Genomic DNA, 17,509 nt, shown 5'->3' on the forward strand with positions numbered 1-17,509 from the left:
GACCTTTTGATGACTGTTTTTCTTCCTTCAATTTTTATTCATTACCCAACCCAAACCAAAATAGATAGATAGATAGTATAGCAGTAGTATTTATTATTATTATTTTTAATAGTTATCATCATCATCATGTCACTTTCAAATAGTGCATCAGAAAACATTCAAAGAGCTCAAAAGGTATTCAAACGTTTAAAGGATGAAGATCCATCAAACAGAGTATGTTTTGAGTGTAATAGAGCTGCTAATCCACAATGGGCTTCTGTTAGTTATGGTATCTTTATTTGTTTAGAGTGTAGTGGTGTTCATAGAAGTTTAGGTGTACATTTAAGGTTTGTTTAAATCAACACACATACATATAATAAGATTTACATCTTGTTATTATGATGATGATGAGTCACCAACTAATAGTTTTTGATATACTCTATCTATATCTTATATACCTATTTAACCTATATATAGTTTTGTACGTAGTTTAACAATGGATCAATGGTCAGATAAACAATTAGAAATGATGAGTCAAGGTGGTAACGCAAAGGCAAAGGAATTCTTTAAAAAGCATGGTGTACCCGATGGCATTGAAATCAAGAGCAAGTATCACAATAGAGGTGCTGTATTATACAAGGAAAAGATTCTTGCTTTGGCAGAATCAAAGGTTTGGAAAGAACCAGAGGAAAAACCCTCTTCCTCTTCCTCGTCGTCGTCGTCGTCCTCTGAAACAAAGACACCAAAGAAATCACAATCTTCACAACAATCCAATAGAGGTTTTGAAGGTTGGGATGATTGGGATAATGCTAGTGCAAATACTTCTTCTCCAAAACCATCTTTAAAAACTTCTTCTTCTTCTTCTTCTTCTTCGTCTTCTTCAAAGAAACTTCCATCTTCTTCCTCCTCCTCTTCATCCTCATCATCATCACTTAAAACATCTGGTGGATATAATACTGGTGCCAAATCATTCTCATCTGATAGTGGTAGTAACAACAATAATAGCTACAACCAATCATCAAACAGCAGTAACAATAACGGCAGTGGATCATATGGTGGAGGATACAACTCTAGCAGTAATTCAAGATCCAGTAGCAACAGCAATAGTGGTGGTGGATATGGAAACAGTAGCAATAGTGGTGGTTATGGAAACAGTAACAATAGCGGTGGATATGGAAACAGTGGAGGAAACAATTCCGATCACTCTGCCAGATTAAAACAATTTAGTAACGCCAGATCAATTTCAAGTGCTGATTATCATGGTGAAGAGAGAGGTGGAGGTTCCTATCAATCAAACAACTACAACTCCAACTCTACATTGGAGTATGGTATGTCTCTTATTGGTGAAGGTTTCAATAAGCTATCAACTGTTGCCAATGTAAGTATCAATATACCAAATACAACAACAACCACCACTAATATATATTTGATACTAATTTGATAATTATCTATTTATTTAGTCTGTCTCATCAAAGGTACAAGATGGTACTTTACTTCAAGATGCATCATCTTTAATGACAACCTACTTTCAAAAGGCAAAAGAAATTGTCAATGGATATGAAGGTGAAAACTCTTATAATGGATCTGGAGGTGGATACAACTCTTACAATTCTTACAATAATAATAATAACAACAATAATAATAACTATAATAATAATAATAATAATAATAATAATAATGGCGGAAACTATAACAACAAAAATAATAATAGTAGTAGTAACAATAATAATAACCATAATAATAATAATAATAATAACAGTGGTAGATCATCATCATCATCTTCCTCTTTTGAAAAGAAAAAGAATGTTTCAGAAGAGGAATTTGTTGGATGGGATGTAAAGGATAATGATGAAGAGGAAGAAGAGGATGAACCTAAAATTGTCAAAGGTGGCAAAAAATCAAACTCTTCATCAAACTCATCTTCCAAGCATTCATCCAATAACAACAGTGATGATGACGACGACAATGATCAAGGTAGCAAAGGCAAACAAAATGATTGGGTATGGGGTGAAGATGATGCTCCTAAAAAACAATCCAACAACAATAACAATAAGAGTAATCCAACGAAATCCGGAAAACAACTAAAAGCAACAGCAACAAAGAGCAGTGCTGGCGGTAATGATGATGGTTGGGATAATTGGGATGAATAAATCAAAAACCAACAATACAATAGCAGCAATACAACAAATAAAACATTTAACATTTATTGAGATAAATACTTTTAATCAAAAAAAAAAAAGAGACAAGATTCGATCGATTCATGAGTTTGCACAATTCCTCCCCCCCAAAAATGATGTCCTTCAAAAAAAAAAAAAAAAAAAAAAAAAAAAAAAAAAAGACAAACAACCTAGGAGGTAGGTAGGTCGACCTATATCAGAGATAAAAATAGTAAACCTCCTCCTGTATCAATAATAGAGTAAGCTCAAGAAGATCATTATCCTCCTCTCTCCTAATTAATAGACACACTCGATTGATTGCGACAGTTAATTAGTAACGACAAATCATCGATCTGTTTGACCAAAGAAGAGTAGAAGTGAACATTATATAGTAGTAGTAGTAGTAAATAGTAGTAGTAGAGAGATTGAAATTCTAGTACAAACAATAGATCGATCTTACACTATTTTGGTAGGCCATTCATTCATCCATTCATCTGTAAAGAGTGGCACTGAGAGAATTGAGTTAAACTAACATCATCTCTTCTCCACATTATTACAGTAATATACAACAACAACAACCAAACAAGAATATAGTAATACTAAAAGAAGAAGAAGAAAAGAACAACAACAACCATGGTAAACATGATAACACCATCTGTAGGATATAGAATAGAGGGTTCAAACGATGAAGAACCAAAGTTATTTGATTGTACAGCTGTGCCAAACCTATTGGAAGGTGTATTTGATCTATCAGACAACGACAGTTTATATTACAGAGATCACTTTTTAAACAAGGGTAGGTTTTGATTCAAGTGATCGTCATCTTGAAGATAATAGAAATAGTATAGACACGTTAAACTAACAACATATCATTATCAATCAAACTAGATCACTTAAACTTTTTGTCAACAGCATCACCTGACAATCCAATCTCTATATCTGTCATTCTAGATGGTGATTCTAAAAACTATAGCGGTCTAGTCAGAACATCTACTGTATGTGTTGTGTTATATATATTATATATATATATATATATATATATATATATATATATATATAACTCATGATTGGTCGATCATTCATTGATACTGATTTTATTTTGTTATACATATATGTAGGGCAATCAAAGAGTAAAGGTATCATCAGATACAGTAAAACCAACATGGTGGAGAAGAATATTTAGAGTAGGACCATCACCATACGATATTTTAAGATCGATATCACCACAACATACTCAATCCAATCTAAAGTTAATCTCTGATCAAAGATTACCACAGGCACTCATGAATTTGGAGGAAAAGCAAACTATAAAGGGGTTCAAATTTGGTATCCTCTATGCTCAAGAAGCTCAAACCAAAGAAGATGAAATGTTTGCAAATGGTAATTACTACTAACAACAACAAATGACAACAAACGATGTCATAATATATCACAGCCATACTAATTTATGAAACTCTCTCATTTGACAGTTGATGCAAGTCCAGAGTTTGAAGAGTTTTTAGATTTTATTGGAGAAAGAGTACAATTGAATGGATGGCCCAATTTTAGAGCAGGTCTTGACGTTAGAACTGGAACTACTGGAACTCACTCAATATATCAGAGATGGAATAATAATGAAGTTATGTATCATGTATCTAGTTTACTTCCATTCAATGAAAAGGATAAACAACAAGTATGTATCGTCGTCGTCATCATCATCATTTTTAGATCGACATTTTATTCATCAACTTACCCCTCCCCCTCCCCCTCCCCTTCCCTTCTTAGTTGGAAAGAAAAAGACATATTGGAAATGATATTGTAGTGATTGTATTTCAAGATGGTGATACAATCTATCGTCCAACAACCATTAGTTCTCGTCAAGTTCATGTAGTGTTGGTTGTCAAGGCAACTACACTTGAATCTGATCCAGGCCAAAGATACTATAGACTTGCTGTCGTTTCCAAAGATTCTGTCCCTGAATTTGGACCGGCCATGCCAAATAATGGTATCTTTAAAAAAGATCCATCTTTTAAAGAATTCTTTTATGCTAAATGTATGCCCGACAACAAACCAAGTTGATCATCAACTGATGATAATTATTATAATTTTAATATTTACACTATAATCTCTCTCTCTTTCTCTCTAGTATTAAATGCTGAAAAGGCTAGTTATTCGGCACAAATCTTGGAGAATAAATTATCACGAACAAGAAAAGCACTCTTGAAAGATGTAGCTGAAGCGAAATGGAATCAATAATAATTCACATAATTTGTTAATAGTACTATCACACCCAACATACCACTCCACCTCATCCACTCCCTATGCACTATCATCTCTCTCTCTCTCTATCCACTCAAATCTCCGTCTCCCTCCCCTAATAATAATAATAATTACAATAATGCAGTATATAAACCAACCAACAACCTCGACAAGAATCCTAGTCCATAATAAATAATAACAACAAATAATAATAATAATAATAATAATAATAATAATAATAATAATAATAATAATAATAATAATAATAATAATAATAATAATAATAATAACAATAATAACACAATATGATATATATAAATGTTCAATTGGTCTAAACAACAACAACAATAATGATAATAAATTTTCATCAAAATTTTATGAATGCAATTTTTTAAAACGTAATGTTTAGTTTCAAAACCTCATGCTTCGCTTTTTTAAATCATTCTGTCGAGTAGAAATATATTTATATAATATACAAATATTAAAGAAATAACAAAAGTAAGTTTATACTATGTATATATAAAGCTCATGTTATTAGTGACTAGTACCTACCCATCTTGACATGATGATTCAGGAAAGATATATCTAGAATTAGGGATCGCTTAAACTATCTAACCCTAACCCTACCCCCTACCTTATGGTCTCAGTGTTTGCATCATCAAATCGGCGATGAATGAATAACAACAAAAGAGAGTGACATAACCTAATCAATGTTGACACTACATTTGTCTGTTTGTTGTGATTGGATGATCGAGAGGCACTAACACTGCATACTCTCTGATCTCCTTTTACGCATTCAGTCTTTTTAGTCTGCTTTACCACTACCCACTCTCGCTTGTATAAAAGAATAGTTATTGTTGAATAGACATGTATTGTTCTTTTATACTTTTAGTCGTTTGTGTCACGTGCAAAGTAGATGCTGCCTCCTTCTTTCCTTTTTTCTGATTAAAAATTGCTATTATCACACCTCAACAACAAGATTCTTACCAACAAAATAACAAATTACTAACCAACTAGTTCAATCTCCACTACTACTACTATTATAGTCATGAATCATAATAAAAGACCTTTTGGAGGAGGTTTCAACAGAAACTCACAAGGAGGATTACAAGTTGACAAGTTTCTCAGACAAAACTCTCCTTCAACAAGATATATCCCAGTAAAGAGTAAGAATAAGAACGAAATATAATATCCTTGTATCATATACTTATTTATCTTTGATTTGTAGAAAATTTATTAAATGCACAAGATTCCAGAGTTAGATCAAAATATGAAAATAAGAAAATGATAACTGATCAATTCAAAAATAATCAAAATAACAAAAATGATATAGAAGATGATCCAATGTCAAGAGTAATTAAATCATTATTATTCAATGACCATTTATATATCTATGAATATTTATTAATACATTGATTATTTAAAATAGTTTGCACTTGGAGCAGCGAAAACAAATACAGATGAATTTGATAGCCGAAGAAATAGAAAAAAAAATAATAACAAAAAACCAAAACAACCAATAATAGAACCAAAAAATGAAAACGATAATCAAGATGATGAAACAAATCAAGACAATCAAGTTGATGATCAAACCACCACCGCCACCACCACCACCACCACATCTACCACAACCACCACCAATACTACCATCAAACCAAGACAAAAATCTGTTAAAACAAGAATTGAAGAAGCTCATAAAGAATTTATAAAAGAAAAGACTGAAAGAGAACAAAAGAGAACAGAATTTGAAAAGAAAAAAGTAGAGATTAAACAAAATATACAAAAGAAAAAGAGAGACTCAGGAAAATTTTTACAGAAAACCAAACGTGGTCAACCAGTTATGAAGTTGCAATTGGATAGAATGTTGAATAAATTAAAAGAAGAACAGACAAACTAGATAGTAGTAGTCTGTCTAATCGATATTTGCGTAATTTATCAATTAATTTATTCTATCAAAGAATGGTCTTAGAGAGAATTTGTTAACCTTGCCCCATCTTCTTTTGGCTTCTAAAATGTCTGGTTGGAAATACCAAGGTGGATATGGATTGGCTGGATTATAACGATAATTGAGTAGTAGTTCTTCGTCTTGGATGTATCTGTTGGCAATGAGAACGTAGGATTTGGCAAAAATATTCTTGTCACGGAAAAAGTTGGTGTCGGTCACTGATGTATGTGGAATGTATGGTTTGAGATGATCTGGGAATGTTTGTGGGAAATTGTATTTGATGCCAATGACGTTGGCATGTGGGAAATTTGGGTTTTGTTTGTGTTCCGATGGATGGTTGATGAATTGACCAATGGCAAAAGGATTACGATACTTTAAAAGTTCCTCCTCTGACACTGAAGTACCAGTCTCTGAAAAGTATTTGGATCGATAGATAGACATGTCCACCTTTTTCAACCAACTTCTTCCATCAATCACCGTACCGTCATACCGTGACATCATATATTCATTTTCAAGAATGGCAGCATGATCCATATTGCTGGCAGTATAAGTGTCACCTGGATAGATGGCCAATACTGTTCCTGGTGACACTAATCCCTTGACGTGTACACCATAACCAGCCTCGCCGTGATCGATGGACGACTTTTTAATGACAAGACTAAACTTGTCGTAGGGATGGTCAATGACACTACCCTCGATATTTTCTTGCTTGATTCGAAGTGTTCTTCTTAGTCTACTCTCCAATGTATTACTAAAATAAATGTTATCCTTTGATGGTGATATTGAACCTTTTTCTTGATCGGCAGTTACAAGTGGAGGTGGATAACAATTTTTGCCACCAGTATCGTGTACATGTTGAAATAGTCTATGAATCTGATAATCCAATACATTTGTAATTGTATTTTGTTGTTCCAAATAGGGTATCAAAGTTAATTGTCTGTAATAATTTGAAATCTCTTCATCTATATTTTCCATTGTTAATGTTGATGATTCTTGTTGTTGATGTTGTTGATGATGATGTTTAAACTGAGAAGAAGTTGTAGATAATGATTGTGGCGGTTCTTTTACACCTAGTAGACAAAGGATTCTATCACTTTCATGACGTAATTTTACATAGTCTGCAATCGATGGTTGTGAAGATGGTGGTGCCAAAGAGTATTTAAAGTTGATGAAATCGTGTGCATTGATATGATAGTAGGTATGTGTCGATAGAAAAGCTTTAAATGTATCTGTCAATTCTGAATCACTTTGTAAATACTCTTCTTCTTGTTGTTTATATGATGATGCAGGTATTGATGATGACAACGACGACGACGATGTAGGTGAAGATGTCGTTAAACTAGATGCTACACCATTAACCTTTTTAAAAGAATTAAATAAACCTCTAATTCTAGGTATCATGGATTTATACTAGTAAGTATCTCTGTATATATAATATATATATATACGTATTTATTATTTAGTAAATGGCGTTGAGGTTGTAGTCATCTTTTAGTCATAGGTTTTTAAGGACGAATTATTTTTGCCCGATTATTGACAAAATCAAATTTTAATTGATTCGATTTTTTTTTATAATTTTTTGCAAGGTCTGACAGCTCTGCGCTCAGTCGTTCCTCACTCACCTGCTTTGAGAAAGAGATCAGCATTTGAGTGGATCCTTTTTACGCTGTTGTATCTAAAGAGAGTATCTTCAAAATGGCTGACGTACAAGTAACTATCAATCCAACCCAGAGACAGAGCAGGATATCTCCTCCAAACAGCTACTAACTACTACTCCTTTACTTACTGCCCCTACTACTACTATTTAGTCAGAAAAAGCCTTCCAAAAGCAAAATACTATTTTCAGACGTAGAGTCTACAAGACCCAAACTAAGACCCGTGAAGGTATTAGATATTGGAAGGCCATCGGTCTCGGTTTCAAGACACCAGCTGAAGCCATCAACGGTACCTACATTGATAACAAGTGTCCATTCACCTCTGATGTCTCCATCCGTGGTGCTATCTTCAAGGGTCAAGTCATCTCCAACAAGATGAAGCGTACTGTCATTGTCCGTAGAGATTATCTCCACTACATCAAGAAGTACAACCGTTTTGAAAAGAGACACTCCAACATCCCAGCTCATGCTTCCCCAGCTTTCAACATCAAGGAAGGTGACACTGTTACCATTGGTCAATGCAGACCACTCACCAAGACTGTTAAGTTCAACGTCATCAGACACGACTCTAGCATGCTCACCAAGAAGCAATTCAAGCAATTCTAAATTTATTATTAGTCGATCCTATTAATAATAAAGAGTACTTTTTTTATAACCTCACTTGTAATCAATATTGTGTATCTCTAAAAGAGCATTGAACACAACAACTAGTTGCTCTAGTTGATCTCTTTTTTTTATTTATTTCTTTATTTCTTTGTTTCAGGTTGATGAATCCTTATTTCCAGTTTTCCTGTTGTTGAACCAAAAGTGGAAATAAGGATTTAGTCTTGTGAGGGAACTAGAAGTCATCTGATCATTTATAATAAATTTATATTGAATATTCCTCAAATATTACTTTAGTAATAGTCCTGGAATTAGATCTTATAGATAGATAGATATAATCTTAATTTAAAAGTTTGTAATTTGTATATTTTTATTGATTTCTTTAAAGAGTAGCAAATGTAGTCTTCTTTGATTTTGTTTCAACTGAAACCAATGATCCGCTGACTGGTCTGGTTGATGCGTTGGAAGACCATTCAAAGAGTTGGTTGGCAACATCGCTCAATGGTGTCCAATCGTCAAAGTTGGCACCTGGCATACCTGAACGGTTGCTTGGTGTATCCAAAGTGACTGGTAAGAGACACAAGGCAGCACTGTTGGCTGGAAGACCAGAGTCCTTTTCTCCGAGTGATTTAACAATAAAGTGAGTAGCACACTTGGTGATACCATAACCAAGCATACCTGGTGTTGGATTGAGAGCTGCTACCGATCCAGTAAGAACAACTAAACCATTTTCATTTAATAATTGACCTGCAATGTATGCACAGGCAACTGCTGAACTAAGATTGAAATCAATCATCTTTTGTACACTCTTGAAATAATCTTCACTCTTGATCGATCCTTGTGACCATCCTCCTGCAGCACATACAATACTGTCAATCTCTATAATAATAATAATAGAAAAGAAATGAGTTGGTTAGGTTTTAACTGTGTTCTTATTATGATAGTAGTAGTAGTAGTAGTAGTAACATACTAATATTTGATAATTGAGAAGTAATTCTCTTGATTTCATCTTCACTTGAACTCTTGATAGAGAGTGAAGTAGTAGCATTGCTGTTATCCTTGAAATCTACAGAGATAGTATTCCAACCCTTGTTCTTAAAGAATGCTACAATCTCTGATCCCAAAGCACCACTTCCACCAAATACTAATATACTCTTGACTGACATGATGATTATCTCTTTCTCTCTATTTATCAACTAAACACGAAAAATAATACTCGTGTGAACTTGACTTGAGAATTATGAAATTATTTATTTTTTGGAAGCATGGAAGCTTCGAGATGGGTGACTTTTACAATTGTCCAACTCTTTGGTCTTACACAGGTTGGTTTTAAAAAAGATACATTTTATTTCTAATTTAGCATTTAATTAATATTGATTTATTTTTTTTTAGCTTTTAACATTTCGCCTGGTTCCTCATCGACGTCTTGCTCCACGTCCTGCTCCTCACTTTGATCTTCTTGATATTCTACATCTTCATCTTCCAGTTGCTCTTCATATTCCTCATCGCCATCCTCTTCTTCATCATCGTCGTCGTCATCATATTCCTCATCCTCTTCTTCTTCTTCCTCCTCACTTTCACTAAAGTCGAGTGGCTCGGCATTAAACTTTGATGAGGCAGATGATATAGATTGAGGGGTACTGATAGTTTCTTGAATGTCTTGTGATTTTGGTTTTGGTAATTTTGATTTGTGGCTCTTGGAAAGATGGGTCTTTCTGATGGTTCTAAAGTCACCATCTCTGATGAGATTCAAAACATTGTCCATCATACCTTCACCTTCTGATCCACTGCTATAGGTAGATGAAGGACTGTCTCCACCTTTTTCCATTGATTTGATGTATTCTCTAATGGCTTCTTCGTCTTCATCAGCACTACAAACTGATGTAGATGGTGATCCAGCTTCAGACTTGTTGTTGTTGTTGTTGTTGTTCTTTACAGACTTTAATGCTACCTTTGATAGATCAAGTTTTCCAGAACTGTTACTCTTTGAAATAGTTTTGTTCTAAAATTAAATAATAATAATTAGTATTATTTGGAGAAGATTTTATCACCCTTTTTCTTACATTTGTAGTCTTTTCAGATTTTCTTTTATCAGCTTTTTCCTTTAACTCTTTTTCTCTTTCTATATCCTTCATTGACATTTGATAGGTATCAGCAAATCTCTTGAAAATAGCACAAAATTCTTCAATTGGTTTTGGTTCCTCTCCAAAGTATTTGGTAATCTTTGAAAATAGAATCTCTGTTTCCCCCAATAATGTTTCTGTATCCAATAATTCTGCTTTGGCTGAAATTAAAAATTCCTATTTTAAAATAAAAAAGTTTAATAATTGTAAAGATATAGAGATATATATGATATTTACAGATAATTGTAATTTAAATGGATCATTATCATCAAGTGGTTCAACTTGATCGGTTGTAGTAACTTTGGCTTCATCTCCATTGCTTGCTTTACCTTCTTCTTGTTTTTCTTTTTCTTCTCCTTCTGTTGTGGTGGTGGTATCAGTCGAGTCTTGATCTTTTTTCTCATTTTCATTATTTGCAGCGATGTTGTTGTTGTTGTTGTTGTTGTTGTTATTGTTACTTGATTGACCAAATATTTCTTTTTCAATTTTGATTAAACTAGCTCTCAACAATCTAATTTCAGATGTAGAGGTTGAATACGATACTAATAATAATAATAAATATTAAATAATAAATAATTAGTATTTTCTTTTGCTTTGTTTTTTTTTTTTTTTACATACAAGTAGCAGCTTCAATTACAGAAGGAATGTCAATATAGAAATCCAAAAGTTCGGGTTGAATTTCTTGAACAAGTTCAATCAAGAAATGAACGAGTGTATATTTGTCCCTAACATTTGATTTGGTGTCTGCAAGTTTGTTGATACTGTCAATCTTGTAACCACTTGCATTTCCTCTATTGGTGCCATGATTGATAAAGTTACCGACGGCAAGAATAATTTCCATGATTCTAAATAGATTTTCGTTTTGAAGTTCATTCATTGCTTGATTAAAGATTCTGATATCTGGCTTGGCTTGGTACAATTTCTCTGGGAAATTTAGTTTGTAGTGGAGTGCTTGAATTCTTTGAGAGAGTCTTGGGATATCACTAATGAGGTCAAAGAATTGTTCAGCTTGACCTAGTTTGAGCTTTTCCTCTGGTGCCTTGTCTTGTTGCGATGTCTTGAAAGCAGAGATGGCATCAAATTCCTCTTTGGAGGGAATATACTTGATCAGTTGATTAATAGTCTCCAAATCCAAAACCTTGTCATCCAAATTGAAAATGGCGTCGTGGACCACTTGTGGACTGACATTTTTGAATCTCGAGAGGAGAATACCGACATTCTGAGCTCTCTTTGGATCAATGACGGTGATTTCGCTTGTCTTTTTCTCCTTTTCCTTTTTCTCAAAGATGGCAGCAGCAAACAGCGTTTCTATATGTTCATAGGGTAGAACATCATTGAATCTGCCAAAGTCCACCTTTGTCCAAAAGGTATTGGTGATGTTTCTGGTACGCAACTTGGCCCATTGATAACTCTTGAGTTTTTGAGCTGGTGCTCTTGAACATCTTTCAGGTGTGGAAGGTGCCTTCATACCTGGAGGTGGGGGTGGAGGTGGTACACCAGGTGGAAGAGGTGGAGCGTCACCATTGGCCAATGCAGTTGCATCGCTACCATCATCCAATAGACCTGATAAAAAGTCAGATGGACCTCCAATAGGTGCTTTGGCTCTCATAATAGACAGACCATTTGAAGTGGATCCACTGTCACTGTCCAACGAGAAGGCACTTTTCTTTGTTGTAGCACTACCACCTCCAACAAGAGCACTCTGGAATGCACTTCTAACTAGTTCATTCTCCAATTCATCTTCTTCATCTAGGATTTCACGACCCTTTCCAGACTTTATACCATCCTCTAATCTCTTTATCTTTTTGGCAAATTTTGTCAACAATAGATCTTTTTCATGAATTTGTTCAGTTGCTCTTTTGTTTTTGGATTTCAAGTCTTCAATCTCCTTTTGAATGAGAATGGCCTTGTCTCCAGAGACGTGATCAATGTCGGTTAAAGCTGCAGACATTGATCCACCAAAGAATTGTGAAAAGTCATCGTTTGGTGAAAGTCCTTCATTCAATTTAGATAGTACCTTTTCTAAAAATAAACAATTTGATAAACTAAATAAATAAAGTTAAAAGTTGATTAGTTTTAATTATTATTAATATGTTTTTTTTTTGTTTTTGTATAAATACTTTTGATCTTCAGTTTGATCTTGATCAGAAACAGTTCTAAGTAATAATTTCAAAATAGAAACAAAAGCAGGATAAATTGGACCACCATTGGTAATATCCCTAATAGTTTTAAAGAGTTGTTCTGGATTGTCTTCTGATTGATCACCTCTAGCATTTTCAATGTGTTCCTTTTCATCCCATCTCGATTCTTGTTCATAGAGATCACGTTGAGTGGCAAGATCAGGGTTTGATCTAAAGGTTGGTTCCAACTCTTCGATGATATTTTGTATTCCAATACGTTTGAATTGATTTCTAACCTTGATTCTATTGTCAACATTCTCTGACGATGAAATAAGAGTATTGATCAATGCAAAGGTAGCAGCTTGAAGTGATGGATTACTGTTTTTGAGACCTTGTATAAGATGGACGTATGGCTTTTTCTCTCTCTTTACCTCTCTATAATTGTCCATCGATTGTAAAACAATGGCATGACCTTTGGCGTGTAGCACACACAATGCAGCCAATAATTCAGAGACCATAATCTTTGTCTTTAGATGTTGACTATCCAACACCAATGCAATAGAATCGATCGATGCCTGTGTCTTTATGACAGACTCTAAACCAACTCTATTATTCATAATCAATTTAAATGAATGTAGACATTGTGCAATCTTGTAATCATCATCAACTGTTTTGCTAAAGGAAACATTAGTATTATTATTTATGAATGCATACTACTAATAAAACTACTACATACTTTGGTTTAATTTCATTTGTATTTAATACTTTGATGAGTTGATTAACACCACCAATAGCAATGAATTCCTTTAACCATTTCAAAGGTTGATTACCAAGACGAACACGTAACGATGTCAATAGTTCTTTTGATGGATCAGTTTTAAGTGCCTCTACAAAGTATTGTGGACTGTGATGTACTGATTTACTACTCTTTGCATAGTCTTTTTTTGATATCAACTTGCTTTGATATGATTGAATTAATTGTTTCTTTCTTTCAATATCCCTAAAATGTTTATTAAAAATAAATTTTAATTAAAAAAAAAACTCTTTCGATTTGTTCAAAGTCTTCAAAACGAACATACAAAGTCATTAATTGTTTTCTTTCACTTTCAGGTACACCAGCCTCATCAAGTACAACTTGAAATGCATTATCTACATTCTCTGGTAGTTTCTCCTTTTTTGGTTTTGATGAAAAGAGTCTAACCATTATCTCTCTCTCTCTCTCTATCCTATCCTATCTATCTACTATCTATCTACTATCTATCTTCCTCCTTCTATGATGGCAATGATTCTAAAAAATCTATTCTATTAAAACTATATTGTCAATCTAGTCTATCTCTCTCTACTCTTGTTATTTCTCTCTCTTTTTTTCAGAGTTAATAATAATAATAATATTAATTTAATTTGAAAGACGACAAGGAAATAATAACAATAATAATATCATCGTTCCAACAACACTTTGAAAGTGTTGTTGATAATCGAATCTACAACACAAAAGTAGTAGATTAACCAAAAAATAATAATTCAAGCACACACAATGGTATGTGTTATAGGTGGTGGTGGTGATTGTGTTTGTAATTATTTATTAATTTTTCGTTTACAACCTATAGGTTACAATCAATACATCTATCTAGATCCATCCCTCATCAAATATATATATATATATGTTTTGGATTGGAATCAACCTATAGTCTTTTGGACTATTTTCTATTGAGTCTTGATAACTATAAAATATTCATGTCAATTATTATTATTATTATTAAGATAGTATTACGATTACTACTTCAAAGGATAACAAATATTATTTTATTACTGAATTTAGAACGAGATAATACCATAGAAAATATACTATATTGGTGGTTGGTGGTGGTAATGGAAATATTTGTTTGGTGAACTTAAAACACAAATTAAAATTCGATTTATCCAAACTTTAAACAACGATTCATAATACTACTACTATCAATGGAAATTGGTGTGGTAACAGTGTATGGTGATGTATGAATATACAATTACTATTACTAGTATATCGCATGATGACATGGTATATTTATTACTTAATCACTTCATTCTCCACACCTATTACTCTTACTTTATTATTCTTTTAAAAGTACTCTTCAACACCCAAATACATTCAATATTATTATTTACACTCTCTCACACACACATACAAAACAAACAAATAATATTATTTGTGTGCTACATTAGTCTTTAACATATAAAAATTATAGTTTCAATATAATATATAATCGGTAGTGCACCTTTTAATATTTTTTGAACATTTTTTTTATATTTTATTTTAAAAACAAAAAAGAACAGGTAAGAATTATATATATATAAAATTAAAAATCATTTATTAATTTCCAATACTTTTTACCACTCACTCAACTCACTACCTACTATTTATATTTAAAATTTTAGTTTCCCTATTTCATCGCATCGTAGTTGCTCTCTCTCAATCATTTTTATATTTCCCATTCATTCACTTATAATTATTTGTAACAAACAAATTATTTATCATACTACTAATTATTTCATTTCCATCTCAAACCCATTCCATTCACTTTTACACATTCACATCAATCATTTCATATTCACACACATATTCTTATCTATATTTATATATTATATATATTTAATTTATTCACTCACTCTTTCACCTCAATACAATTAAATATCACTATCAGATAATTATTATTATTATTCTGCAGTTTATTTCATTTACATTTAATTTTTATTGAATTTACATCATCATCATCATCATCATCATTTATATATTATACGTATTACGCACACTCACACTCACACTCACACACATTCATTCATTCATTCATTCAAACACTTACATCACAATCTTTTACTACTACTAGTTTTTTTCATATTTTATACTAGTCTATTCCAATTTTTATTTTATTCACAAACAACAACAAAAATGCAATTCTATAATGATGATAAAGTTTCAATTGAAGCATCTTCTTATCTTTTTAAAAAGATAGGAGGGCATGATCCCAAGACCATTTCCAAAGTACTTTTACAAGGAAAACGTCACCCTCTCCTTTGTCTCGACAGAAACAACTTGGGAGATGAGGGAATCATTCCAATATTCCGTGCCTTGAAACAAAATGCCATTGTAGAATCTTTAGATATATCAAGCAACAATTTAACAGCAACATCGATCGGGGAACTCTGTCAAGCACTCACTTCAAACAAGTACATCAAGTATTTAAAGTTGGAAAACAATGGAATTGGAGACTCTGGTGCCGAAAAGTTGGCCAATGTCATCAAGAACAATGGATGTTCACTCAAAGGTTTATATCTCTCTGATTGTCAAATCACTTCAAAGGGATGTTCAATATTGGCTTTGGCTCTGGAATCAAACACTCTTATAGCAACTCTTCATCTCAACAGCAACCCTATCGGTAACGAGGGTATCAGTCAACTTGTAAAATCACTCTACTCAAATTCTTCCATCAAAAGTATCAGTTGTTTCTTTTGTTCAATCTCTGACGTCGGTGCCACACGTGTCATCGAGTATTTGGAAGCACACAAAAAGTCAATCAGCAATCTCAACATTAAAGGAAACAAAATCTCTCCAGACAATCAAGAAAAGATAAACAAGTTGCTGTTGGTTAAAAAGATTAAAGAAAAAAAGAGATTGTTGAAAATGGAGGCCAAGGAACTCATCAATCAAGAGGCTGAAAGAATGGTCAAGATTAAAATGAAGGATGTCAATGAAAAGGCAAAGAAACAATTGGATGAAAAACAAAAGGTACTCGAAAAGAGAGAAGAAGATTTGGTCTCTAAAGAAAAGGTTTTAAATACAAAACAAACTGAAATTAGTGCTAAAATTAAAGAATTTGAAAACAAATCTAAAAAGACAAAGGGTAAATATTAAAAAAAAAAACAACTAAGAAAAGATGATTAAAAAGAGGCCTTTTATTTTTATTTTTTATTTTTTAGATCCAAAGAATGAAAAATCAACTACTACAAATAGTCATAGTAGTAAGAATACTAGTGGAGTTGGTAAAAAGAAAAAGAATGGTAAGTTGATAAACTGAAACATGAAGATTTAAATTAAAATAGAATTTATAATTAATATTTTATTTATTTAATTATTTTTCTAGATTCAGATACAATTACAATTATTATAGCAGGTGACAAGGACAAGGATAAAGAAGTATTATTGGGATATGGACAAACAGTAATTGATAATATTAAAGTTATATCAGATACCGATTTTGAAAAGACCATCAATGGTGATGTTGTCATTGAAGGAAAGAGTGTAAACATTACCTTTGTCAATACATCAAGTAACGATAGATATTCAAGACTTCGTGCACTCCAATATGAACATGCCGATGCAGCCATGGTCGTCTATACTGCTTCCGATCGTGTCTCTTTTGAAGATATATCTTTCCAATGGTTACCAGAAATCAATTTCATGGGAAAGATGCCAATCTTTATTACATCTATGCAATCGGATCAACGTACCACACCGCCAAATACAACCGATGTCTCTGAACAAGAAGGAAAGGAATTTGCTGAAAAGATTGGATCTGCCAATCTATACTACGAGCCACTTTGTGCTGAAGATTTTAGGAAAATGGTCACTTCAATGATCAAAGAATTATCAAAGAAAAAGAAAAAATAAACTAATCATCATATAGTTTTATTTATTTGTACAAATATCTATCAA

General features: G+C 32.8%; 7 protein-coding genes across 7 annotated transcripts; 5 read left to right on the top strand and 2 right to left on the bottom strand.

Moving 5' to 3' along the window:
- Window positions 1-126: 126 nt before the first annotated feature.
- Window positions 127-2,129, top strand: DFA_09762 (Arf GTPase activating protein; the record flags this gene model as incomplete). Its single annotated transcript, XM_004352363.1, has 3 exons — window positions 127-326; window positions 457-1,357; window positions 1,440-2,129. 3 exons carry the CDS (start codon window positions 127-129, stop codon window positions 2,127-2,129), a joined length of 1,791 nt encoding a protein of 596 aa, XP_004352415.1.
- Window positions 2,130-2,777: 648 nt separating this feature from the next.
- On the top strand, window positions 2,778-4,370 carry DFA_09763 (RapGAP/RanGAP domain-containing protein; the record flags this gene model as incomplete). Its single annotated transcript, XM_004352364.1, has 6 exons — window positions 2,778-2,931; window positions 3,024-3,130; window positions 3,254-3,515; window positions 3,605-3,807; window positions 3,900-4,167; window positions 4,261-4,370. The coding sequence occupies 6 exons, from the start codon at window positions 2,778-2,780 to the stop codon at window positions 4,368-4,370; spliced, it is 1,104 nt and encodes a 367-aa protein (XP_004352416.1).
- Window positions 4,371-5,421: 1,051 nt separating this feature from the next.
- On the top strand, window positions 5,422-6,245 carry DFA_09764 (uncharacterized protein; the record flags this gene model as incomplete). The annotated part of the gene is made up of 4 exons (XM_004352365.1): window positions 5,422-5,539; window positions 5,602-5,726; window positions 5,803-6,210; window positions 6,234-6,245. 4 exons carry the CDS (start codon window positions 5,422-5,424, stop codon window positions 6,243-6,245), a joined length of 663 nt encoding a protein of 220 aa, XP_004352417.1.
- A 67-nt stretch (window positions 6,246-6,312) lies between these two features.
- On the bottom strand, window positions 6,313-7,719 carry DFA_09765 (uncharacterized protein; the record flags this gene model as incomplete). Its single annotated transcript, XM_004352366.1, has 1 exon — window positions 6,313-7,719. The coding sequence occupies one exon, from the start codon at window positions 7,717-7,719 to the stop codon at window positions 6,313-6,315; it is 1,407 nt and encodes a 468-aa protein (XP_004352418.1).
- Window positions 7,720-8,013: 294 nt separating this feature from the next.
- Window positions 8,014-8,579, top strand: rps11 (40S ribosomal protein S11; the record flags this gene model as incomplete). The annotated part of the gene is made up of 2 exons (XM_004352367.1): window positions 8,014-8,028; window positions 8,127-8,579. 2 exons carry the CDS (start codon window positions 8,014-8,016, stop codon window positions 8,577-8,579), a joined length of 468 nt encoding a protein of 155 aa, XP_004352419.1.
- A 379-nt stretch (window positions 8,580-8,958) lies between these two features.
- forD (actin binding protein) lies at window positions 8,959-14,023 on the bottom strand (the record flags this gene model as incomplete). Its single annotated transcript, XM_004352368.1, has 9 exons — window positions 8,959-9,455; window positions 9,547-9,761; window positions 9,977-10,578; window positions 10,640-10,876; window positions 10,937-11,241; window positions 11,318-12,744; window positions 12,820-13,494; window positions 13,556-13,819; window positions 13,899-14,023. 9 exons carry the CDS (start codon window positions 14,021-14,023, stop codon window positions 8,959-8,961), a joined length of 4,347 nt encoding a protein of 1,448 aa, XP_004352420.1.
- Window positions 14,024-15,745: 1,722 nt separating this feature from the next.
- Window positions 15,746-17,464, top strand: DFA_09768 (leucine-rich repeat-containing protein; the record flags this gene model as incomplete). The annotated part of the gene is made up of 3 exons (XM_004352369.1): window positions 15,746-16,697; window positions 16,774-16,854; window positions 16,938-17,464. 3 exons carry the CDS (start codon window positions 15,746-15,748, stop codon window positions 17,462-17,464), a joined length of 1,560 nt encoding a protein of 519 aa, XP_004352421.1.
- Window positions 17,465-17,509: the final 45 nt, after the last annotated feature.

The sequence above is a fragment of the Cavenderia fasciculata genome (assembly GCF_000203815.1).
Source record: "Cavenderia fasciculata unplaced genomic scaffold Scf_EU5ZYIE01EUG8B-5, whole genome shotgun sequence".
In the NCBI taxonomy this organism is placed as follows: domain Eukaryota; phylum Evosea; class Eumycetozoa; order Acytosteliales; family Cavenderiaceae; genus Cavenderia; species Cavenderia fasciculata.